The following is a 27,847-nucleotide window of genomic DNA, read 5'->3' as shown; positions in this document are numbered from 1 at the left end:
ATGCCATTAAGGGCCAAATTTCTGTCTGTCTGTCTGTCCACTCTTCAATCCACAGAGACTGCTTTACCCTCCAGGAGACTTCCCTCAGGGCTGGAGAACAGCTGCCAGCGGCACTTGGGGCTACTTGCCTCCTTGTTCACATGCATTGGAAGGGAGGACATTTCTGTTTCAGTGTCCTAAGCAAGTCTTAACGTCACTCTTGTTGGAGCAGCCTGGGTTACATGTCCATGCCTCAGACCAATGACTGTGGTCGGCGCATGGGATATGCTGACTGGCCTGAGTCAGCTGAGTTGATACCAACCCTGAAATTTTTCCTTAAGTCAGAACCCCGAAAGGAAAAAGTGAACTAAAATCTGGGTACAGTTAGGAAAGGTGAAAGTTTGGGATGGATGCTGAGGAAGCTACCAAAAAATATCCACCACAATCTCTGCATAGCAGCTCTCGGTAGAGGGCCAGTCTCCCAGCTGAGACCCTCACAGTAATGCTGCTTGGTGACAGGGGCTCACCCTCTTCAGTCAGGCTTTCCCCCATGGCCATGATTCCTATTTCCAAAGCCTAGGAACCCTTGACTTGTAACATAATCCTTCCAGCCCCGTTGTAGGATCATGGTTGGGTGCCTGGCTTCCATCCCACACGCTTGGAGGGCAGCATCAGTTCTCACGTAGCTTCAGAATCCTCACACAGCACCAAGCCCAGTGCCTCACACCCAGTGGGCCTTCACCGCACCCCCAAGTGATGGAATGAATGAGGAAGCAGAAATCTACGCCCGTCACACACCCCTATGTCTTTCTCAGGCCTGCCCGAGCCAAGCCACTTACCTACCACTTTGTGGTTCCCTACATTAGAAAGCACCAAAGAGATAATACAAGCAATGAAATTTTTTCTGGTGTATATACTCTGTATTAAATCATATACATTTAAAATCTCTATTCTCAGATGTCTGTGCACCACCAACCAATTTCTAATATATTAAAATACTTTCCTTTGCATTAAGAAATTGATTACTGTTTGGAAGAGGGGACAGCTCAAAGGAGAAAGGCTAAGTCAAGTTTGGAAAAAGACCAAGGCCCCATTTCCTAAATGTTCTTCCACAACAAAAGTTACTGGTCCTTCCGCGCCCCACTCCCCGCCAAAGAACAGCAGATTGCTACTGATGTTAACATTCAAGCCTCTCCTCTCATTTTATCCTCACTTATAGGGGCAAAATCCTTCTTCCCATTGTGAAGATGAGGAAATGGAGATCTGACCAGCTGTGTGACATGCTTAAGCACACACTGTAAGTTGGTACCAGCCCTGGAATACCAATCTGCCATCCATGACACCCAACTCCCGCCTTTTGACCAACTGCCAAATTTCATCTGAAAATCTGCACAGTTATTCTATTTTTGTGTCATCTCTGTTGACACCTACCCTTGACTATGTATCATTAGTGTCATGTTTGAATTCCACATGATGTCCTCCACAATTTGATGTTGGAAGTGGAGCAAATCATATTTATAGATAAGGCAAATAGGAAAAAAATGTCTTTGAGACGCCACTTACATTCTTTGGACATTCCCACTTCAAAGCACTTCTGGAGTCGACAATACTGGCATCGATTCCTGGTGACTTTATTAATAACACAGTTCTTATCTCGGTGACAAGTGTAAATCATGTTCTTCTGAATACTTCTGCGGAAAAAACCCTGCAAGCAAGCAAGAAGATGAGGAAACTAAGTAAAGCAATTGAGTTTCGTGAGAAATCAAAGCCAGCCTTATCAACACATCGATTGCTCTTTTTGAGTAACAAAATGTTGGCAGCAGAAAAGTTAACTTATTTTAACCCCTGTGACATATTAACGGTCGGCCCTCCCTTTGTTGCCAACCAGAAAGACCTTTTTAATCAAAACTTGACATGGTCATTACTATCCCACTAAGGGAAAATTAATACCAAGAAGATTCACTTGGAAACCATAATGCAGAATTGGGTTCCCTACAAATAGGCTTAGCTTCATTATCAGTTCCCTTGCTGGCCAGAAAGATTTCAAGGCAGCCCACTATCAAGAAACTGCATATGAGGCTTTGCATTTGCAAAATAAATTATTTGCTTCATGAAAGAATTAGGTCCTTTCAAAGCAGTCTTTTCTGAGTTCTCTTACATATTTAGCTTCTGTTACATTATTTAAAATAGGATTTAATTTACGAAGTGTTAAGAAAAAATTATCCAAAATTAGAAACAAGGTAGAAAAATTTAATGGTTGTCCTGTACCATATGGCAGCCACTAGTCACACGTGGCTATTTAAATCAAAATTTAAATATGATTAAATAAAATAAAAAATTTGGTTCCTCTGTTGCACTAGTCATATTTTAAGTTCTGGGTAGCCACACATGGCTACTGGCTACCATATTGGACAGCACAGATATTTATATAATATTTTCATCATTGTAGAAAGTTCTTTTGGGCAGTGCTGTCCTACAGCACTGACTGAGAAGTCCACCTAAGAGTCATCTGATGTTCCAGGGAAAAGTAACTTCGACTTGCCTTGTACCATTGATTAGACCCAGTCTGTAAAGACTGTAGCAGACTGGTAAGTTACTAGGATTTCTATCCAGTAGAAAACATAACCCAAAGCTTATTGTTTTATTGCCCTGTAGAACATTAACCAATTTTGTAAGTAACTTTGCAATCTTATACCAGTGTTTTTTCCTTTTACCATATCCGTCTATCTATTTTTCTCTCCTCTACCTACCTAGATTATTTTTCTTATATATCCTCCTTTGAACCAGCTTTTTCATCCTACTGTTTCCCTCATTTATGGGTTAAATAAATCTTTGACATGTGCTTACTGCATATTTGAATGAGAGGTTTTCTAACTTTATTGAAAATTTTATTTTTACAAAAGAAGCAATTGATCATGATTTTTGTGAAACACTGATGAAAGAAACGCAGACTTTAAGCTCCTCAAGCATTGGGGTTCCTGACTTTCTCTTTGAACTCCTCATTTCTACCATTCTACTTTACGGACAATGGATAATCAAGTGATGCTTTTTGAGTATAAAGATGAATGAATAGCTAGTGAAGGATACACCTGCTGTCTTTTCTATCTCCTAATTGCCCAACAGTAAAGGACCTCACAGTGATATAGCTATTAAAAGCAAGGAGCTTATGAATTGTGATGTGAATTTTACCTACATTAGAAACAACTCTCTTAAATGTGAGAAATACATTACCAAATGTATTGAACAGAAAATAAGACTTGACATCTGAGTTCCCCTTTCCCTATAATGCATTAACACTCCAGGAGCCAGAACTAAAAAGATTCAAAACTAAAGCACATTAACAAAGAAAGCTTTTGTAACGCATATTGTTTAGGATATTTATGTGGGCACCCTAGGATCTTAATGTCTAAATAAACATATTTTTACTGACATGGTTCAATGGTGAATGTCTGGAAATCTTGTGTAAGGTTGCAACTCCTGTCACCTATCCTAGACATAAGCATTTTCCAAGAAAACACAGTTTATTTTTGTAGCTCTGGAGCTACATATACGCTCACAATCTAAAATAATATGTTACAAATATTTTGAAACTCTAAAAGGATCTGTGTACAGTGGTCACCTCAAAACACATCTTTCCCTGCAAAAAATATCTACAGGACACTTTTGGCAGTCAGATGTACAAACTCAATTTACAGAAACTTCCACTGCTCTCCTGCCAAGAAACACCTGACTGGATGGAAGATACAGTCTTTTTGGCATGTGTGAAGAAAGTGAGGCATGGACAAAGGTGACCTCCTCCATTTATTAAAAGCTGAATTTCAGTTCAGCAAATTCGTAGTGAGTGACTGTGGAAGAGAGAAAAACAATCTCATGATGCTCAAATGAAAGAAGAAGAGAGAATGAAAGAACTTTATATGTTACTAATTATTCAGTCAGGGTGGTTCAGTAACAATGACAGCAGAAACTAAATAGGACTTCTTGGTTTTCCAAATCAGATTTTTGGCTGGATTTCAGGAGAAGGTCTAAGTTTCAGTAAATCATTTCTACCATGGTAGAATATTTGCTGACTAAAATATATGCTGTGAGGTATTTTCATACATGGGTTGGGTAAACAGAAATGCCCTCCCAGGCCAGAGAGAGGTTTGCATTCTACAAATACTTCTTCTGCCCCGTCGATATGAATTGTTATATAAACCTTGCTCCCTTGTAGAACACTGTTTTAAGGACCATGTGTGTGTGAGTTTGGCCATATCCACTTCCCCCCTGAACTGTATTTATCTACTATTTTTATGAAGGTTGCCTCCTTTTATTTTAACAATACTTATAATACTTAAAGATGAAATTTTTCATCTTTATGTTAATTGGAAAACTGGCATTAACTGTGTCAGTATCAGAAGACACTCATGAAGTAAATAAAATGAAAGTAAAGCAGTACAATAATCAGAGGTTATTTTGCTCTAACTGGATACAGGATCTGCTAAAGGCCTGCTCACTCTTTGCTAAAAAGGGAGCTTAGCAAGCATTAGAGGCATCTCAGCACTGACTTGAAACTTTCTCTTAAAGGAATTCAGAGAAAAGTTTCTCAATAAGTGATTCAATGTGATTTAAAGCTATGAACCTGTCTCACCTAAAATTAGGAGCCCCATACTTTGGGAAACAAAACTATGATCAAAACCTTGCCATATATATATATATATGGGCTTTAGAAGTGCTAAGTTCAGGTGTGAGAGTTCTTGAAGCCATTGGATGGGGTGGGAATAGGTCTGGGGGGTAAAGGATGGAAAAGCTGAGCATGTGAAGAGGAAGGATCTGGTTCCAAGGGAGGATCAAGTTGAGGGGAGAAAGGAGGTAGGATGTAGTAGAGAAATATTCCTGGACTGGGAGCTGAGAGGGCCGGGCTGCAGCCTCAGGACCACTGCGTGGCTTGGGCAGGTCACAACAACTATGGGGCTAAATGAGAGCCTGGACAACTTATTTCCAAGGTCTTTTCCAGTTGTAAATTTCTGGGATTCCAAGTGTGTCAGGATGCCAAGGAGTGATGAGTTGGGATGGCTTGAGAATGAAGATGAGAGGGTTTCCATGGTCAAAGAAAATGGCCAAGGAGGACACAGGTGTTTGAAGACTAGGGAACGACAGCCCCCGCCTGCATGGGCAAGAATGGCCACTTCCTGGGACCAGCCTGGGGCTTAAAGGACAGGAACAAGAAGGTTTTCAGATGGCCTTAAGTTTATCTTAGAATTGTGCCAATACGACACCTCTGTGAGGGACCTCAAGAATCTATGGCTGGAATTACACAAACACAAACTTGAAGCTAGAATGCTCCAGTAACTGGCCCAAGGGCTTGTGGCTGTAAACCTTAAGGCCTGGTTATCTGACACCAAGTCTTGGGCTGATGATATCACAATTTTACTCTTTCTTTTCCCAGAATATCCTTTTCCCCTCGTAAATCCAGGAAACTTCTATGCAATCTTCAAGACTTTCATGACCTCATCTAGAAAAGACTTCTCTGACTGATCCAAATACAAATGAATATTTCATCTTCTACACAATCTCAGTAGTTTGCTCTTTCCTTCTATATTACACCTATTCAAGGATGTTATTCAAAATATTAAACTTTCCACTTCAGAGGTTGCCTGGGCAACACAGGGGCATGCCAGCCTCTGGCCAGTGGTCACAGCCCCAGACATTGTGACTTCCCCATTAGAGTGCCACAGGGCCACCACCCAGCAAGCTGTCTTCTTGTTAGGATCCAGACCTCCCTGACAGAGGAGAAGAGGGGGGCTAGAGGCTGATGCCCAGGGACTGGAGCAGCAGGTTGGTGGGGGCCAGGTGTACCTTAGGGTGAACCCAACGTGGCTTCCCTGGGATTAGGACAGTGGCACTTGGATGGGGCAGGGAGATGGAGGGTGGGGGTGGGGGGTGGACCAAGAAAATGGCTATTTACCAACTAGTAGGAAAGTATTTCAGAATTTCAACGCTTACTCAAATGGTACCAGATAAATATCCTCAGGGATCTCCTGTCTTCAGAGAAGAACATGAGACAGAACAGTCAATATATAATTGTTGATTGAATGAATGAATGATGAAGACCTCAGCTATAAACACCAGAGCCAGGGAGATAGTTGTGGATTTATTATACCTTAAGTCCATAAAATATTCCTCAATATTAAATGTATTCCTTGAGGATGATATTATCTGTACTAAAGAAGGTAAGCAACCAGATTTCTCTGAAGTTTGTAGAAGACCCCCGATTTGGGTTGTAATCAGGTTAGTCAATCATGGCTTCTATTGCTTAATCATGACTTCTGTTGTTTGTGATAGTCAAGACCAGTAACACAATTAACAATCTAGTTACTGGATCAAGAAGATAATTCTGAATCACAAAGGGAATAAAGTGTTTCTGAATCATGAAGTTTTCAACCCATCTCACTTCATACTCTTCTACTCTTGCTATCAAAGAACTGAAGTCCACAAAGATGCAAAAAAAAAAAAAAAAATTCACATGCAGAGAAGGCTGCATGTGCATTAGAAGCATTAGGTTCATGTCTTAGTAATAATCATGGAAAACCCATACCCTACCCAGATTGTGGGGCAACATTGCTTTAATTCATCCCTTATTACCTACAGTGCAGAACAATCCTGAATCAAAAGGAAATATAACTCTCTCCTATGCCTAAATATTCACTTGTACCTAAAGACCTAAAAATTAATAATTTCCTTGATAGACTAGTCTTAAATCTCAAATCTATAAGGGATGTGGAAAAAATGGCTCATCTCTGTTCCTTCTACATATTTTAATATGGATTAAGTTGGGCTACCCTCTCTCCTCTAATACTCTCAAATCATTTCTCTAAATCTTGTAGTTTTTTTCCATACATGGATCCAGCCTCAACTTCCAGTGTTCAAATGTTATCACACATACTATTTTCCACCCTCCACCCCCCACCCCCCACACACAATGATTGGTGGAGGAGGGTGTAGATACTGCCCTAGTGGTTAAGAATTAGGCTTTAGTCAGACACATGTGAATTTGAACTCTCTCTCTGCCTGTTACTATCTGCATAACTTTGGATGAGTTATAGCAAGGCCTCAATTTCCTCATCTGTAAAATGGGGATAATAACAGTACATGCTTCAGGGGATTACTGTGTGTATCTGATTAGGAAAGACATGCAAAGTGTTTAATACAATGCCTGGCACATAGTAAGTGCCAATGAATGGTAGCTATTGTTTTGACTTACCCCCTTTCTCAATACTTTCTTCTGGACAATTTCCAACGTACATTTTGTGTTTAAATTCCAGATTCCCAAAAAAGGATAGAACATTGTTCTGAATCCTTGAACAAAATAGGCTACTGAGAAAGGACAACCTCACGATTCCAAAGGTCATCTCTGTAATTACCCATGCATTCATTCGCTTGTTGATTCATTCATTCAATGCCAACTAACTGGGGTGGATTTGGTGGGCACTCTCGGGGCACACAAAGATAAAGATAGTGTGGTCCCTGCCCTTTTTCAATCTACCAGGAACGATAAGTCAAGGGAACACTCTATAGTAGATGATGTGACTAAGCCATGTGATGAGAACATTAATGGAGGCAAACAGTGAAAAGCGCCCAGAATGGTACCTGGGACATAGAAGGCACACAAAAAATATTTGTTGAGTAAATGAAGAACATGGGAATTTAAAGGAGGTAGAAGGGAATGGGTATGATCCCAGCTCTGAAGAAAGTGTAGGCTTTGAATGGCAGACTCTCCCCCAAGGGCAACATCATGGGCAAGCAGAAGAGATCAGGAAGAGGTGAGGAAATTTAGGGAAGGGCCAGAAGTCCTGGCTGGAAGAGACATGACTGATAGGGGTGGGGTTGGTGAACGACACAGTTTGAAAAGCAGGTTGATGTTCAGATTGAAGAAGGTCTTGAAGGCCACTCCAAGGAGTTTACAAGCTATTTGACATTTAATAGGAGGCATAACACTCTTCTGTGCAGCAGAGTGCGAGGGTCAGAATTATATTCTGTGAAGATTATTCAGGGAGCTGTGCATCACTGATTTCATCATGCATTCATTTAACACATAGTAAAAGCAGATATTGAGCACTGGGCATCAATACAAACATATAAAACCCTGAGCCTGCCCTTGTGTCTGGGCAGGGTATAGACCAAGAAGCTTTACTTTTTTAAAATAACAGTGCAATTTGTTGAATTATGTTTAATCATAAAGTTGCATGTAAGAATTCAAACTGTGATGTTTTAAATGGAAGCCATTTACACCATGTTTAACGTGTGGAATGCATCAAGAACCTTTGAAGAAAGGCACTAAGTAAAATACTTTTTTCTTTCTTTTTAGGCAATGTGACACCATATTTAGTCATACAAAAAGCATTGGGTCAGGAGAAATTCACATCTGGAAACAGTGTGGGAATCCCATCTATTTGCATTGGGCTATAGCATAGTTAATTTCCATCTCATGTGAAGTTCAAAGGGGTAATTCCTCTTTGCAAAGGGGAAGAAAAGGAAAGAAAGTGAGGTGCATTACTTAGTCACTTTTCTTTGTTCATTAAAAGAAAATGAACCTAACCTCACATCAAAGGTAACCTCACATCAAAGGTAACCAAATCCAAATGTCCATCAATGGGTGAATAGACAAACAATGGGTGATGTATATATGTGATGGAATATTATTCAGTCATAAAAAAGAATGAAGTTTTGATGCATCCCACAACATGGATGAACCTTGAAGACATCATTTTAATGAAATAAGCTAGACACAAAAAGACAAACATTGTATGATCTTGCTTATATGAAATGCCTAGAAGAAGCAGGTGATAGGATACCAGGGGTAGTGGAGGTAGGGAGGGTGTATGGGAAGGGGAAGGGGAAGCTACTGCTTATTGGGTGTACAGTTTCTGCTGGAGGTGACAAAAAAGTTGAGGGAATGGGTATCGATGACGGTAGCACAATATTCTGAATGTAATTAATACTTCTGAATTGTATACCTGAAAGTTATTAAAATGGGAACTCCGAGTTGTACATATGTTACTAAAGTAAGAGTCAAAAAAAAAAAAAAGAATGAAGTACTGACACATGCTATAACATGGATGACCCTTAGAAAAACGCAAAGTGAAAGAAGCTTGACACAAAACATCACATATTATATGATTCCATTTCTATGAAATGTCCAGAACAGGTAACACCATAGAGACAGAAGCAGATTGCCAAGGGGTAGAGGCAGGGGTTGTGGGGGGAATGAAGAGTGACTGCCTAGTGGGTATGGGGTTTTATTCTGGGATGATGAAAATGTTTTGGAACTAGATAGAGGTGGTGGTTGAACAACAGTGTGAATGCACTAAATGCCACTGAACTGTTCACTTTAAAATGGTTAATTTTATGTGATATGAATTTCACCACAATTAAAAATAAAGGTAACAGATGACTGCCCTAGGTAGTTATTCCCCCATCTAGCAAGGCTGGAGCACAGTGAACTGCGACCCCAGGCATGTGCAGAGCTGCCAAAATCCCATTTCCAGCCAGAATCAAAGATTCTGCCAGTAGGAGGTGAGCACGGAATAATCCCATCACGGCTACACTGGGAAACGTGGTTTTCAGACCAGGAAACACGTTGCCTTAAACAAACAAAAAACACCCTCCCCAGCGAGTGGAAGTCTATGCGTGACAATGTTGGAAATTTATAAATAGCGAGATCTGGGGGGAGAAAGAGAAAAGAGAAGACCTTTTCACCCCACTGAAATACAATGGGTGAGAGGGAGGGAGAAAGTAAAAAAAACAGCCTAGTATTTTGATGACCAACAGAGTTTCCTCCTAAGCAGGGAGGGTGTGTGTGACTGCAACGCAAAGAACACGGAACAAGTCAAGTTAGGGAGGGGGCCAAGCTGGGAGCCACGAAAGGAAAGCCACACAAAACTCAGACTCCAAACAAGAAAGCCGAGTTGTCCCAAGGGGTACAGTTGGAAAAAAAAAAGAAAGAAAGAAAATCCCAGCCAAGACAGGGTCCCAGAGTTGGGAATTTAGTAGGATGGATGACAGCAGTGAAAGCCATGGCTTGTCCAATTATTTCATTTCACATATCATTTCCCAGTGCCTCTTGCCCGCTAACTCGGAAGGCATCTCTTCCAACCTTTTGCTTGGAAACTGCCCGTGAATGTTAGGCCTGTCTTCCTTCAATTCCTGTGGGCCAGAAGATTCCTTGGCACACTAACTGTTGCTTAGGTTAAAAAAGGCAAGCCTATATTTTGGGGAGGTGCCTAGAAAGAGGGCTTAAAAGAAGACAGTGATTACAGATTTGGCAAAAACAGAGTCTGTAGGAACTAATCTTTCCGGAAGAGTATGGTTACGGCGTCTCCCTGGACTTTGTCAGGTGTGCCTCTGAGAGCTCAACCCCTGTCAGACCCAGAGGCCACAGCTCTCAATCCTTTTAATCCACAATTAATTAAAACTTGCTGAGAATACCAGTGAAAAGGTGTCCCATGTTCTTAACTGAGAACCTGAACTCACAACCTCAGAGATCAAGGTCTGCGACGTCTCACAAAGGGCACAGAGCCAATGCACTCGGTTCACGACATTCTTTATTTCAGAGGAACATGATCCAGGGGAGAAATGCACTTGGTCACATAAACTAGAAACCAACAGTAAGCAGAGATTAATCGGTTGCATGGAACGTGTTTTAATTTAGGGAAAGAAAGAAAAAAAGTCTTTTTATATTTCCAAACATGACTTGGATAAAGTAATAATTTCTAAAATTGACCCACTTTTATCCAAGTCAGACCAATTATCATAACCCTATTGTAATGGATGGGCGGACAATTCATCAAGTATTTTGTCCAATAACCTCAAAACAAAATTTGGGTGGAGAGCATTTCATAAGACAAGTAAACACTGCTGTTTTCAAAAGGTAAAGAAGTCTGCTCCACACACAGGTGACTTCAGGGATGTGCACCCTGTGCTGTCACACAAAGCCCAGGGAGCTAGGAAGGGCCCCTTGCTTGGTTCACTGCTCTGCTCTCTATTTTTGAATGAGGCCACACATTTTCATTTTGCACTGGCCTCTGCAAATTACGTAGCCAATCCTGACTCTAGGATACTACAGCAAAAGTTCCCATCATTTGTGAGGACATAGCAGACTTGAGTATTCTTTTCCTCTGGTTGACCTGAAGGTAAGTTTTAAGACTGTGGATCAGACAGAATTTAGCATGTCCACCCAGATTATACCCTTTCCCCTTAGGATTCCCTTGAGATGCCTCTGAGCAAGTCCACCATCCCAGCAAGACACAAAAAGGAAAACCAGTCAGGAGCTATTTTATGATCTACTACCATGCTTTATTTCTCAAATGGATAAGGGACGTTGGGGGCAGAAGGTAGGGAGGGTGCAAAGACATTTTTCAGAATTGGATGAAATTTCTTCCCAAATAGCATATATACTGACACACAATTTCTGGAGGTCCCCAGAAGCTCATTCACAAATCTCTTAGGAGTCTTGGATCCCTGCTAAGGAGCCAAAGAAATAAAGGGAAAAAGGAAGGTGAAAAATATGAGTTTGGAAGATTAATTGGCTATCCAAAGAATTTCTGGGCAGCAGGTTAAATATGATAAATAGTAAATCTTGGGGACCATTTCCCCTCTTCTCAGAGTTTGAATTCAGCGAGATGGTAGGGAGAAAAACTATATGACAGGAGAAAACTCTAAAATGGAAGATTTCACTGGGCTCCACATAGCTTTCTTTAAATCTGGTCTTGAGAATTTACTTTAAACCAAGTAAAGACATCTGTTTTCTAGATTACTTGGGTCAGTTATTTTGTGCCCTTCCACAGTGAAACCCATAGTTACCAATTTATTATCAGGATTACTCTAAATATAACAGGGCAAGAAGCCAGTGCATTTTAGGTTGTTTAATTCTCAATTATTTTACTGAGAAAATGAACCAAAATAGTTCCTCAGCTACAGCCTGAGAGTTAGCAGACTCCAGCTGCTTTGTTCATTAATTACTAAATCTCATCTGGACCTAAATTAAAGATCCTCATCTGCACTGAAGAGGAAAAAAAAAAAAGGTAAGCAGAAGGAGAGAGAGCCAAAACATGCTCAAATGTGTGTAAACTCTTTGAGGAAGGGCATGAATTTTAAAGACTCTTTTAGAAGTATGGTATGCAACATTTCACCGTCAACAAAGCCAGGACTTAGCCCTATCATAACACAGTGATTGATGACAGTGATATCACCATGACAACTGTGCATATCACATCATTCAAAGGCCTTTCAGAGACACCAATAATTATGAAGTTCTTACATTGTTTTAAGATGTTAAGAAGGACCCAAATTAGTAAAGAAAAAAATTGCTTGTTTCCAATGTGGTGTACTTATTCCAAGTAAACTTGATTTTCAGGGTCACACGGGACCCTCCTTACTGGGTTTTTTCTCTTTTATTTTATATGTGGTTATGTCCTAAAAAACTGAAGTGAAAAGGAAGAGCTGATAGAGGATGTGGGGGGAGGAGAAGGGAAGCTGGTCAGGCATTTACATTAAAGCCTTCACGAGTCTGACAACTGGAAAATAATGGGGATTTATTGGATGTAGCCTTCTGCTTCTCCTCACCACAGGCACTGTGCTCTGACAGTGTAAAAATCTCACTCACAGTTTATTGAGAAAATATGGCTTAAGCTCCAGCTCCCAAAATGGATTCTGCCCTTGTATGGAAACGTCATGGGGACTGCAGGCTAGTACCTGATGTGGAGCATTATCCCACATCCACACCTCAGAACAAACAGGTTTAGTGCCCTCAAAGCTGCATGTGCCCTTTGTTGAGTCACGTTTATTTGCGGCACTCCAAACCTAGAATATTCTCTCCTACCTCTGTGCCTTTGCAGGTGCTGTTCCTTATGGCTCAAGTCCTTCCGCCACCTGGGCCTCTGTCTCATGCCTGAGCATGCACCAAGATTCTACCCTCCTGGGGGGCTCAGGCACCCCTGAATCCTGCACTACCTGCACACCCCTGTTGTAACACTCACTCTCAAGGATGCTGCAACTGTCATCTCTTCTTCCTCAAACCTGGGTCCTGTGCAAGCAAGAATGCAGATGAATCTTAATCGTCTTTGTTATAGAACATGTGTAGCTTTATAATGAAAACATAATGTGTTCCAAGTTATTTTGCTTTTTAAATATCATATGGATATTCCATGTAGAAAGGGAGGAAGAGAAAGATAAGCAAAGAAATCCAAATTCAACAAATATGACAACCACCAACATTCTTTAAGTATAAGAACAAGGAAAAAGGAAGTTACATTTTAAATAGTAAACCGTAATATCATAAATTCAGGCAGTAATAATAACTTCATGAGTTATCCCACCTCCTTTCTTTCTTATTCTAAATTAGGAAGACATAGGCTCAAATTTCACCCACAGGCTCTACTTTCTTGATCTTTAGAATTAAAGTAGCCATATTCTGTCAGCACAGTGCCAAGATTTGAAATCAAATAGGTCCCCAATGCAAAAGGTAAAGTTCTTTTAAACAACATAGACTTGGCTGCAATTAGCATGTTATCCACCTAAGCACCAGACTCTATAAAAATACACTCCTAGAGTTGCTCCTGTTTTGAGCACCTTAACTTTGGTGCTCTCTTAACCTATTTTGCAAGAAGAAAATTTTGGCAGAATACATATAAATATTTTTTAAGTGTTACTTCTCTACTTTTATATTTCATACTTGACTTAGTCTGATAAAAAGAGAAACAGCCCTTTGATTACTCTGGTGAGAGGAGGAAAAATAGTCCCAGTAATAAAAGAAGTACCTGCCAATTAGTTAGATTGTTCTCCAGTTTTCAATTAAAGGCAGCCTAATGGATGTCGGGGGACCTGGTTTATTTTCCCTGACAGAGCCCTTATTTTTAAACTCTTAGCTTCAATTTCTAAAATTGCTGGCTTTAGACAGAAGAAACATATATCTTGAGTGGAAAGCTGTACTGTTCTTCTTCTATTTCCTGTACCAAAATTATGTTTTTCTCCTCAGTGGCTATTTCCCATCTGGCTTCACAAAGCTCTCTGCTGCCCAGGATGGACCTGCTAACTGACAGTGGCCCCTGATGTGACAACACACTCCAAGAGACGGGGTGTCAGTTTTTGTCCCCGGGGCCAGGAAACTCACCTGGGAGCTTTCGGGGAGAGGGGCGCACCCTATTTTCACTCTCTTCAGATGACCATTCCATGAAAGTTCATTTACCCTTCTAATTTCCTCCAGAAGGACAAAGAAGATAACTTAGGAGGGTGTGTTTATCTTGAACTCATCTGGAAGCATTTCAGTTTCTCTTCTGCATCTGCCTGTGCACTGAATTTGGGAACTATTTTCCCTAGATCAAACAGGCCTGAAAATTTCCTTGGACATGGCTGGCCTTCTTCCTTGGAACACACACGTTTTTGGGATTGATATTTTTATCCAGAGTTTTCTCAAATGAGTAATTAGGAGATGTCCACGGGCAGGTGTAGGAAAAATAGCCAGACTCCCATAAATCACGATCAGGCTACATTTAAGCACCAAAGGACTCAACAACCTTCTGTAAACAACTTAGCAGTTTTGTTTCTTTAGGGCAGCACTGTCCCTAGACTTCGGGGATTTGTGGGGATAATTCCCTTTAACGACAATGGGAGTTGTGGCAGCTGGATAAATCCCCAAAGATTGGACCAAACGTCCCTCAGGGCTAGCAAATAAGCTGTGAATCACATTATCCTGGTAATTTGAGATTTAACGTGTAGGTAGAGGCAGGGCATAATGCATCATTTATTCATTCCTATTTGTTTTCAGCATCACCTGAGGTTTACTTGGTTCAGACCAAACACGGCTGCAAGAGACACACTAGGACTGAGCTTTATACCTGAGCGAACATTAGAGCAGACCCTGTGAAAACACCAGGCAGTGACACAAGAATGATGCTTTAATCCTGCCAAGAAAACGGAAAAGGCTTTCAGGAGCCACGCAGAAGGAGATTCTGAATTAATTTGTAATTTCAGGTTTCCAAATGGCTTTTATGAACTTGCTTATCCAAAGTATTCCAGAGCATCATCTCTTTTAATTTTTAATTTTTATCCATGCTGTGCTCCAAAAAATATACCGATCTGAATCATTGCCCCTCGTCTTGTTATCTTAATGGGGGAAGGACAGAGTATCTTGCTGGCCATTCCACATTAGGTGTCCTCATTTACAGATTGAAAAAAAAAAAGGGCCGGAGATAAATTATTTAAAATCTATTGTATCAGTGTGTGTTCTGTAAGCATTCACTACCAGCAAAGCAGACAGATTATTTTTCACTTTTAATTGTGTTGATACCTTATCTGCTTTGTTGAAAGTGGAGAGTGGTATGTGAAACCACATCACACTCTGAGGAACAGGAAGCTATGGGGTCTATTATTTAAAGCCAACATAACCCATTTAGTGGACGTAACTTTAACACACTGCAAAGGAGAGAAAAACCTGGAGTTGCTGTTTACTTTGGTAATGTGTGTCTACTGCCGTGTCAAATGTGAATGAGGTTAGGACAGGGCCAGATTCCTTAAAGATCTCAGCCTTCTGAATCAAGGACACCAGGCCCTTCTCAGGCACAAAGGAAGTCGTTGTGTGTCTGTGACAAGGGGATCTCGACTTGCATTCCTCCTCTCTCCCCCGTCCAAATCTCAGGCGTGTTGTAAAGCAACAATCAAATGCGATTCATCTCTAGGTTTGGTTGACGATCTTGTCTTAATCTGCAGAAAATATCTAGAGTAATAAAAATATATTTAGGTAATAAAATTATTAATCTGTGATTTGAACCTGACAAAATTGTACAGAGAGTAAAAGGACTCATTACTAGAAATTCAAAATGAGCCCTACTTCCCCTTCTTCCTTTTTTCCCCGAGACACTCACCAAGAAATGCACAATTATACTGCAAGTGGCAATAAGTTGCCAAGAAGTATCTTGCCATCATCTGAACTTAAAATATCCCTTCCAAACACAGCAACTCAAGAATTCATTTGGGGGAATTGACAGATGAGTGGTAGGGTGTATACAGATAATGATTGTACAATCGTTCTGATGGAGTTTATTAAGTAGAAGATGTCACAATTTTTTAGCCTTTGTGTCCTCGGGCCCCCAAACAGTCCCTGGCTTTCAGTAAATATTTGTTCATACAGATGAGCAGGGCGGTAGGATGGTTAAACAGAAATCGCATCTCAGTGGAAGTCCAAAGGGCGGTGGGCTGGTTTACGCCCTGCCTTTAACTGGCTTTGGGACCTTGGGCAAACGGTTGACTCTTCTGGCAGCTCTGTTTCACAGGTTTTACATGATCTCGATGTTCCTTCTGATACCGATGTTTCGGATTCCCATATGTCTGAACAAGGGAACATACGTTCATCACGGCTCCACTGTGAACCTTACTTCTGTATCTTTTGTAGGAAATGGTTGGTTTGGTAAGATGCAAACAGCTGAAGAAAGCCAAAAGTCTCTCAAATGTGGGTCTTTTTCACACTGAGTCAAAATCCGGCAAAAGGACAATCGCAGCAAAATAAAAACCAAGTCCATACCAGGGACACAAATATGAACTGCATAAGATGTGGTTTTTGTGAGTTTCATTTTCATGCTGTCATATGTAATTTGTGGCAACCCGCTTCAGTGAAACTCAGTGAAAGCCACCACACTATTTTTACTCCCCAAACCCTACCACCTCAATCCGGTTTGAGCTTCAAATTGAACTCCTGACCTTTTCCAGCAATTTTCCCCAGAATCTAGACAGCCCCATCATCACCTCAAGCCAAAGAGGGGAGCGGCAGCCAGGAACATTCTGCCTCTGCTCCTGAAGGGAGCCAGAGTGAGGGAGAGGATCCTGCCTTCCTTTCCATCTGGTTTCTCCAATAAAAGAAAAAAATAATAAATGGAAATGAAAAGCATACAATTAAAAAAAATTACATTTAACTTCCTTTTGCTAATGTCTGTAAGATGACTTTTGGCCTGGCAGGAGACTCCAGATGGGCCGTGTAATGAATATAATTTAATACGAAAAACCGGAGTTCACAGAAACACATTTTTCCAAGTCAGAAGGTACTGGATTGTCTCACACTGTTTAATGCAAAACACCGGGACAAGTCATTGCATTTCTTTTCTTATTGCACATTGGCCTTTAAACCTAATATCAATGTGGCCAGACCTGAAGCCATCAAAGCCATAAACTGTCACTCTTCTAGATGGTTGGCACCGGTGCACACTCACCCAAAAGGCCAGAGACCACCAACCACTCAATGTGTTTTTCCTCCGGGGTCTCAGGATTTATACCACCAATTAAGGCCATAATGAGTGCCCCGCATTGACCTCCTAGGAGCAAGAATTAATTAAGCACAGTATTTCTTACTAAAGAATGACACTTTTCCAAACGAGTTATATAAAGTAGCCATATTTCCTGGGATTGCTGTGCTTCCATGCAAGATTCCTAATTGTCAAAACAAATAGAACAATCTGGGAACACGGTTTAGTTTATGTTTTTAATTTGACAGTAAAAGAAGAAAATCTTTATTTTTATCCATATTTTAGGGGCAAGGAGAATGTTTTCTTCATACTGCATGTGTGCAAAGTACAAAATTATTTACATAGTCATATCACTACTTTTAATTATCAATATCACCACAAAAGAAGGAGGCTAAGAATTACATTTATAATAATCTCCTTCACTGCCTTCAAAAACTGAAGAGTTGTGTTTTTGAACTTACTTGTCCCCCAAATTTCTTATGGTTCCATAAATTGTGTACTAATTAATAGTAAATAATAATAATTAACAGTAATTAAAGGCTTTCATTTGTAAGCTATACCTTAGGTAGTCTAAGTCAGGGGTTAGCAAACTTCTGCAAAGGACCAGAGAGCAAATATTTTAGGCTGTGTGGACCATCTAGTCTCTGCCCACTTCTCAACGCTGCACTACAGGGCAAAAACAGCTGTAGATGATACTATATGAATAAGCGTGGCTGCCTTCCAATAAAATTTTATTTGTGGCCATCAAAATTTGAATTTCATATAATTCTTATATTGTGAAGTATTATTCCTTTTTTTGAAAAGTTTTTCAACCATTTAAAAATATAAAAAAAATTCATAGTTCACAGGCCTTACAAAAACAGGTGGCAGGTAGGACTCAAGCCTTCAGTCGAAAAAAAATACACAGATTTTCAGGTAATCAATGAGGATTGAGAAACCATCTATCTGCCTTCCCCAGCCCTCACCTCACCCCCCACCCAGCATGTATGCATATGCCTAATTATTCACATTATCGTCCCTGAAATGGTTTATATAATACAGGGGGGAAAACGTAGCTTCATACTGCTATGGACCAGAAGATGAAGAAAATCTCAGCCTCAAAGAAACACTAGGAGCATGGCAAGAAAAAGAGACCTCTTTCTTCCCAGCCCCTTCTCACAAAGAAAATTCCCATTCAGAAAATTCCTATTCCCTCTTCTCCTTTAAAGAGTTAACACAGCAAGCCCAGATCTGGAAATCCCTGTAGCCTACTTGCCAATTAATGTATTTAACTCTAAAGAGCAGGGGCTTTTTTATTTAGCTTATCCATCATTAACGGAGCATTTTGGTTAAAAGTATTAGGATTTCCAAATAACTTTATGGCTCTGTAAATTGCCAACATACCATCTGCCAACATACCTCTGTTAATTCTGCAACTGAATTAACATTTATAACCAAAAAATAATAAATAAAGCAAATTATGCTGCAAATATTCGCGTGTGCCCAATACGCACTTGAGAATGATAATTAGCATTTTATAATCACGCTTCATTTTCTTTATCCAACTCCCTGTCACATTAATGATAAAATATTTTAAACTGTGCTCTATCAACAAACGGCAGTACAATCTCTAGATTAGCCATTAACTAACAGGGAGAATGAAAACAGTTTGTGCTGCTGACATTATGCATCCAGAGAAGTTTTATTCATACATTCTCCGGTCTCCCTTGCTCTTTCCTCTGTCCTTTTTCATGTGTGTGCTTCCAAAACCAGGCCAGAAAGCTAATGTTTTATTTGCACCATCCAACTCCCAGGCTCTAAGAGAGCTAAAGGCACACATTTCTTTTTTCCAGTACAAAAAAAATACAATTTTAAAACGTATTATATCCTTCTGGTCTAGAAAACTGAAAAGGGTCTGTCTAGGGGTCAGGAAGCTTAAGCCACTCATATGCAATAACTCTGGACTTCAAATAATTCTTTCCAAAGTTCTTTCTCATTATGATTTGACATCTGTGACTGCGGTATGTGCAATCCTTTTCCTAGCTCCAAAGAAAAGTTAACTTAACTAAATAAATCAGGAAAGGGCATATATATATATATATATATTTTTTTTTTTTTTTCAACTTTTCGCCAATTAGCAAAATTTCCCCAAAGTTTCCCATTATCTTCCTCCAAAATCACTTCTTTAAAACAACGGTATCCAGATGCTTTCTTGAATCTCTTCTGCCTTGTGTTCCTCCCCCATTTACACTAGACATTTCAAGTCTTTCTCATTGTGTTGCCTGCTCTGTGTGTAACTCCCACACCTCTTTGGTCTAGTGCTGTAGGGTCTTATATAGTAGACACTAGGCATACATGGCTAGTGAGCACTTGAAATGAGAACTGATCCAAACTGAAACATTTGGGGAGTGTAAATACCCTTCCAATTTTAAAGACTTAGTATGAAAAATTAATGTGAGATTGTCATTGTTTACCTTGGACATAACATATGCTATGTGAAATTAGGAACCCTCTGCTTTACTAGTCAAGCCCGTGATCTTGAGGCTTGCTCTTGTGAAACTTATGGTTGTAAAGGGGGGGCTAAGCCCACTTATAATTATGCCTAGGAGTCACCTCCAGAGAACATCTTTTGTTGCTCAAATGTGGACTTTCTCTCTCTAAGCCCAACTCTGCAAATAAATCCTTCACCTTCCCCCCTGACGTGCGACAGAACCCCCCAGGTGAGTGAGTCTCCCTGGTGATGTGGGACACGGATTCTGGAAATGAGCCTGATCCTGGCATCGAATGGTTGAGAATGCCTTTTGGACCAAAATGGGGACAAGAAAGGCAACAAAATAAGGTTTCAGTGGCTAAGAGATTTCAAATAGTCGAGAGGCTGTCCTGGAGATTATTCCTATGCAAGCTTCAACTAGATATCCCAAATGGCCACAGTATGGAAAAAAAAAAAAGAGAGAGAGAGATGTAAAATATCTCATTAGTTGTGTTTTACATGAATTGTTGAAATGATAATATTTCGAATATTGAGTTTAATAAAACATTGTTAATTCATTTCACATGTTTCTTTTTTTTTTTCCTAATGTGGCTGCTAGAAAATTTTAAACTGCATAGTTATTTGCATTTGTGGCTCACATTAGATTTCTACTGGGCAGTGTTGGTCTAGAGGGTCCTAAATGCTCTGCCACATGCTCTGCTATTGACCAAAATGATCATCATTAACAGCTCAACTCAAGTAAAGCTTTTGATCAAATAAATCCTGCATGAACCCCATCAGGCAAGTCCAAACATCTCAGAGAGCAGCACTCCTGGTCTCAGCCTGCATATTGTGTGCAATCACATTTTTACTGAGATAAAGGCTTGAGGAGTTGGATACTCACTCAGAGATGGAAGGAAAGTAGAAATGACTCCATGGGCTGCTATGTGCTCAGCCTCCCCACTCTGTCTAAGTCCCGCAGGAAAGGTGAGGGATTGGCAGCCATACTGTAGAGGCTGTCTAGTGGTTGTGGGCGTGGGTCCTGCTGCCAGATGGTCTGGGTTCAAATGCCATCTCAGTCTCTTCTTAGCTGTGTGATCTCAGACAAGTCACAAAACCTCTCTGTTTCTTCATCTTTAAAATGGGTGGAGACAGTAACATTTTCTATCTTATAGAATTAGAACGATTAAATGAACTGATTAAATGAACAATGGAATGAACTAATACATGTTAAGAGCCTCCAATAGCACCTGCACAGCATAAGTGCTCAAAAAAATGTTACCTATTATTTTGATTAATACTAGTCTACATTTAAAGGTAGATAGAAGTTTCATAGCACAAACGGAAGTGGCAAAAGGTGCAAGTGAAGATGAAATGAAGCATAAGGAGACTCAAGAAAGGTTGGATGTGGGTGGAGCTGAGAGGAGAAAAGGCTGTGGAGGCACCAAGGTACAGTATGGTGAGGATGAGAAGAAGCACTGCCTCACTGGGCCATTCACACAAGCCATGCCTGTCACTAGCTGATGGGTGACTGCCCCTTATGGCCCAAGAGAACAGTCTTAAATTTAATAGTTTATGGATACTCCTTTCAGATTATGGAAAAAAGGTACATGCCATGCTTTCTTGCTGTGTCTTCTGGCTGTGGGCTTTTGGTCTTGCTTTCCTCTCATTCTGCTAGAGTTTTCCGTAATATTTTTATGACGAAAACAAGTTTAGAAGACTCCATTCTTTTATTCTCATTCGTTGTATCTTTCTAGCATCTAAAGCAGAGGTTGTGAACTGCTAAACTGCAAGCTGAGCTGAGCCAACAGACACGTTTATTTTGGCTCAGACAGTGGTGGCCGGCAGTCTTCTAAAAACGTTTAAATTAGTTGCCAACATTTTAAAAGTAGGAGATTTCAATCGCAGGAGACTGATTTGATGTTCTTGCCCAACACTTTCTTGCCTAATCACTGTCTGATCTTGGCAGTGAAATGTCTGGAGAATCAGAAAAGACACTGAAAAAGCCATAGTCCTCGAGTAATAGAAGGCTTCTCTTGAAGTAACTGGAAAACCTGGCAATACTGGTCACATATTCTCACAGGGGCGTGCTTCACAAAGTGCACCCCACATTCCCTTGTAGCTTAGAAAAACAATTCCCAGGCTCCATCCCAGACCCACTGAATGTGAAATTCTGGGGGTGGGAACCAGCAAGCTATGCTTTAACAAGCTCTCCAGGTGATTCTGATCAATACTAAGGTTTGAGCTCCACTGATACAGGGTCAAAATAATTAGAATACAGCTACTCTCTTTGCCAAACTCCCCACCACTCCCTTATTGTGCCAAATCAGACTAAATCATTCATCCATGTGCCTGGCCATTCCTTCCAGGCACCTGAATTCTCAACTCCAATAGTAAAACTAACTTCAATAAGAAAAAAGTAAATACAACTTCCCAATGGGCTCATTTTTTCAGAAAATTATCAGGCATTGTTTTACCCTAAACTCAATTAAATAGATTGAATAGGTAGTGACTTTTGCCTTTTGAATTATATGAAGCATGGCCAAATGCATCCTTGCCATATTTTCAAAGAATAAGGTATCAGAGATGGCTAAATATAAAAGGGATCTCAGTTACCATTTGAAACCAACCTGGCTGACATCACAGATGGAGACTCTTGTTCAAAAAGGAAAAGGGGAGTATATTGGGAGCACACCATTATCCAGGAACTACGCCACCCTTGAAAACAGGGCAGTAATAGTATCAACCTCTTAGGGTTGTTGTGAGGATGAAATGAGCTGAAATGTTGTCTGGCACATAGTAAGGGCTAGATAAGTGCATATATTACTAAAGAGATCCTGAGTATATCTGCATTACTTATTTCTCAAAATAATTCTGATGCTCAGATGTTTTTATCCTCATTCTACAAAAAGTGAAACTGGATTTCAGTGGTTTGTCCAAGAAAGTGGTGGAGTCAAGACCCGAACCCTCCCCACCCAATTCCCAATCCAATGAAAATCATTCGACTTCAAGGATGCAAAACAACATAGGAAAAGCAGGAAGTACACCACTGCAATATTCCATCTCACTACAATTGAGTCTGCTGTGAGGTTTACAAATCTCTCTCCCAAATGAATACGACCAACCTTTCCTTACTCAGGGGGAATGGTCAGTCAGTGGCTCACTCAGGTTCCTTTCTTGCTCCCTTTCACTGCACTCTGGTAACACCCAAACCAAACAAATGGGCAAGAAAGTCAAATTAGTCTGTTTCACTTCCATGAGCTGTTATTAAAAACATACAGTAAGGGAGTTGTTAAAACATACAGTGGAATTAGTGTTACCTGCGGTTTCTATTATCTATGATAATCCTTTGCAATAGATAACCGAAGCTTGGCAAATGATGAAATGTTTGCACCAAGTAGAGATTTGAAGACTTCCTAGGATCTCAGAACTCCGCCTAACCAAGTAACAATTAAAAGCCACCAAAACCAATTCCATTATTCTATGGATCTCCTTAAAAGCCAGGAAATTCAGTACTTTAAAAATTCATTGTATGTACTTATTCATATGCACTTATAAGAACTTGCACAAAAATTCAGCATATTTCACTTGGTATTGTGTTTAAATTTTAAATATGAACAAAATAATAAATAGCTTTTGGAGTTTTAATTTTAGTTGAAATGCAATAAAGGAAAATAAAATTCATGGTTAGAGATGGGGATGGATTGCATAATACCCCAATGCAAAACCAGATTGATATTTTTGGGAAAAAAAAACACTCAAAATATAATAAAAACACCTCCCATTTCATAACACAGTGCACCACACTAAAACCAATGAACTCACCATGATGGATTCATTGAGTAATTTTTAAGTATTTTTAAAAATACCCCTGCATATTTTCTCATTGCCCTTCCCTTGACATGCTGTACTTTGCAAAAATTCATGTCCAAGTTCAAAGAAGAAAAAAAGAAGAAAGGCATACAGCATTTTTTTAAGCAGCCCAGCCTTGGAAATATGTACAGAAATTTATGCATGTTTCAAGTGCTCTTTCTCCTTTGCCAGAGGGTGTAATTAAAGGCCCATAGACAACTTCCAAGCTGGGGCCAAAGAGAATTTCTGTCGATGTCAATGGGAGTTCAGCACCCTGACCATGCACAGAAATAGCTCTCCCAAAAAGGAATAAATAACTGTCTTGGCAGGGAGCACACTGGAAATGCAGGGACTAGAGCATCTCACATCAGATTTAGTAAAAACAAAATTCTCTCAGTGGCCTAGAGTTGATAAGATGATAATCACATGATCTGACATAAGCCAGGGAAAGGCAGGGGGCCTGAATCCAACACTACCTCTCTGGGAGATCAGCTGGCAGAGCCAGGTCTCACTTGGATTTTCTGATTTGCTTTTTTCGCTCTCTGCAGCCACACACATTATGTACACCCTAGGTGAATTTCATTTTTCTCAGTTACCTATGAAGCAAAAGCTCACTCACAGCAGCTGAGATGGGTGGCAGCTAAATGCCCACCTGCCATTTAACTCAGTAAGTGCCTGCCCCATAGTACAGCAAGATGGGAGGAGGGAACCCATGTTTCTCAGCTCGCCTTAGTTCCCACCTGCTTTTCATAAGACTTTCCAGTACTTAAACATGCATACTTCTATACTTTCCTGGGTCTTTCTAAGTGCTTAAAGAAGCATATTTTTCCTACAACAAAGCTCCTGTGAATAAGCCACTAACTTCATCTGGCACCTAATCAAAGAAAGAGCACCCATGATTCCAAATTAGAGAAATCACTTAACTTCCGACACCTTCTCCCATAATTTCTGACATTGGACTGACAACTCTCATACCTTTTCTATCACAATTCAACACAACAAATATACGAAAAGGTACTCAAGCATTTTAGCATAATGGTTTTGATGAAATATAAATATGACATATTGTATATTCAAATGGAATAGATGCCATCAAAAGATAGCTTATGGAGTACTGGGATTATAAATTTGGTAGATTAGAGGCCCAGCCAGTTGAAGGAACATTTGATGCATAAAGACATGCCTCTGGAAACTATCTAAATATCAAAAATGTGTTCCCCTAAAAAGAAATTCTATTATTCTGAAACTAATTATTTATATTAAAGAGAAACAGTACAGATTAGGGCAGTAGCTTTCAAAGTATTTCTTGGCTAAAAGTATGCCCACCTAGATATTGCATAGCTCCTCCACAATTTGAGTACTGTATATAGAAGTGAGATCCAAACTAAATTCTCATTTCCCTGAGGAACAGTCACATGATTCCTGCTGGGTTTGATTAATAAGGATAATTTTCATGATTTGGGGGAGTTTCCAGTCCCATATGAATGGTGGTGTTGTGCACTTAGAATGCTACTATTTTCAGATTCAAAAGCACAGAGGGGAACTAACGCTGTTTGATCATTTTAGTTTCTCCAAATTTGTTTAACCATGATTTCCTTTATAAAACCAAAGTATCCTCCCTCTCGCTGAATGATATCAGAGTTTTTACTGCTTATTATCTTAAGACTCATAGAACACTCTCCAGTTCAGAGATTCAACCAGTATAAAAGATTTTTTTTTTCTGGGCATCAAAAAAGCCTCCATAGTGGCAGAAATGAGAGGGTCACTGAATATTTCACTTTATCTTACTGGAATATTTACTTTGCAAATCCACTAATCTCTGTTACAAATGAAGCATTACATAAAGTCTTGAGAGGGAGAAGGGGGCCCATGTTAAAACCCAAGGGCTGCCTCAGAAACACAACAACAAGTTAATAAGTTAAATTTATGGAATATGCCGCCTTGCAATTTGACACTAGTGAATAGGAAGCAGACATCCTGGCAGACAGGCCACCTTGCTGTACTGACAAGTTCGAAGACAAGCTCTATAAAAACAGCTCTACCTTGTACACTTACACAGCCTGCACTCTGCTGCTTTTGAAATAAAACAAAACTAACCCAAACAAAAATGCCCCAGGCAACAGTGCTGGCCACAGAACTGGTGCCAGAAATCTGGGCAGGACGTTGCAGGCAAAGGAATGTCATCTTTTCAGTATGGAACAAGGGACAAGGCTCTAATGGGGCATGGCTGCCAGAACCCCAGCATTTGCCCTTCACCCCGGACAATGCTGGCTCTGTACAGACAGAAGATGTGCACAGATTTTTATTCCCCTCTCTAGATTTTTCCAGGGATGAGTTCTAGGGTCCATAGAAAATAATATGTCCCATTCTGGCAATGCTTTTCCATATGCCACATCTACTTTTCTTTCTGAGGCAGAAAAATACTGAATCGAAGAAGAAGAAAGAAGAAGAAGAAGAGGAGGAGGAGGAGGAGGAGGAGGAACGGGAAGAGGGAGAAGAGGGGGAAGAGGGGGAGGAGGGGGAGGAGTGGGAGGGGGGAGGACGGGGAGGAGGGGGAGGGGGAGAATAAGAAGAAGAAGAAGAAGAAGAAAGAGAAGGAGAAGAAGAAGGAGGAGGAGGAGGAGGAGGAGAAAAGATACAGTTTATAAAGGGCACAAGAGAAATTCCAATCCCAAAGAAACTATTATGGTAGGAGAAACTTAGTAACAAGGAAATATCTAGAAGGATACGTGATTTCCATGCCATTAGTGTTGAGTTGCGCTAATATTATGCTCGTGCTTAAGGATTCATATTTTTAGCATAACATGAAAATAGAAAACAAATATTTCATTGGGTACTCCTCTAAGGGAACAGCAATTCTATTTCCAAAGATGGAGGAAGAACTAGCTTTGTAGATATTAATGAGAGACATATGGCAGTCTCCAACAGTTTGCTTTCCAAAGGGATTTTCAGAGATCATTTTGGTTACATGTGATTTTTGCCTTGTGGGCTGATGTTAGAATCTAACCCCTGATAAAGGTATAACAATACCTAGTAAGGCTTTCACAATCTCAAAATGTCAAAACAGATGATACTAGGAATATGGAAATGTTTAGAGTCACAGGCTTTGAAAAGATAGTTTGTTAAGATTCAGGGAAAAAGTAAGTGTAAAAATGTATCCAAGGAGATTTCCACAGTAGCCATTTCAGCAACACAATCATACTACGAATCAAGGTCAAGGATGGTAGAACTTGGCCTTGTAAACTCCTAGTTTCCACATCTGTGAAAAGAAGGGGATAAAACCTATTCAATCTACTTCCCCAGGTGTTATGAGATCAAATAAAAAGCCTATGGCAGAAACTGTTAGTTCTCCACCAATCCACTATTTCTTTTGATAGTAATAGGTTTACATGTAGACACGTGGCTAGATTACATCTCCCAGACTCCTGTGCAGCTGGAATTGGTCATGTGACCAGTTATGGCCAATGATGTACACCATCCCAGGCTTTTTCTTTTTTTTTTAACCTGAAATTTTTATTTTAGTAAAATATATACAACTTAAATTTTCCCCTTTAACCACATTCAAATATATAACTCAGCAGTGTTAATTATATTCACAATCTTGTGCTACCATCACAACCACTCATTACCAAAAACTTCCATCACCCCAAACAGAAATTCTGTACCAAATAAGCATTAACTACCAGTCTCCAACCACCCCACCCACCCAACCCATTCCCAGAAAACTTGATTCTAGTTTCTGACTCTATAAACTTGCTTATTCTAATTATTTCATAACAACTAAATCATACAATATTTGTCCTATTGTGCTCTGAGTATTTCACTCAAAATAAAGTCTTCAAGGTTATCCATGTTGCCTCATATATCAGAACATCATTTCTTTTTATGGCTGAATAATATTCCATTATATGAATATATCACATTTTGTTTATCCAATCATGTGTTAATGGATAGCCAATCATGTGAAGCAACCTTGGGTAGCTTCTGTCTTTTGGCAATTTTGAATAATGCCTCTATGAATATCACTGTGCAAATAGTTGGTCCAGTCCCTGCTTTCGTTTGTTTTGAGTTATCTACCTTGAAATGGGATTGACGGATCAAATGGTAATTCCATACTTAACTTTCTGTGGAACCACCAAGGTGTTTGCTACAGCAATCACAACTTTTTGCATTCCCACCAACAATGATTGAATGTTCTAATTTCTCCTATCCTCTCCAACACTTGTAATTTTCTATTGTTTTTATTTTTTAAATAGTTGCCATTCTAGTGGGTATAAAATGGTAACTCATTGTGGTTTTG

The 27,847-nt window shown here is 40.0% G+C and overlaps 1 protein-coding gene across 3 annotated transcripts in view; it reads right to left on the bottom strand.

Moving 5' to 3' along the window:
* Positions 1 to 27,847, bottom strand: part of RARB (retinoic acid receptor beta) — a 783,867-nt gene that overhangs the window by 131,933 nt on the left and 624,087 nt on the right. For all 3 annotated transcript variants that reach the window (XM_037845929.1, XM_037845938.1, XM_037845948.1), the window contains one exon: positions 1,543 to 1,684. In XM_037845929.1, coding sequence (XP_037701857.1) covers positions 1,543 to 1,684 — 142 coding nt within the window. The remainder of the gene's footprint in view (positions 1 to 1,542; positions 1,685 to 27,847) is intronic.

This window comes from Choloepus didactylus, chromosome 1, assembly GCF_015220235.1.
Source record: "Choloepus didactylus isolate mChoDid1 chromosome 1, mChoDid1.pri, whole genome shotgun sequence".
In the NCBI taxonomy this organism is placed as follows: Eukaryota; Metazoa; Chordata; class Mammalia; order Pilosa; family Megalonychidae; genus Choloepus; species Choloepus didactylus.
The sequence above is the reverse complement of the archived record's forward strand: the minus strand, read 5'-3'. Positions and strand labels throughout refer to the sequence as shown.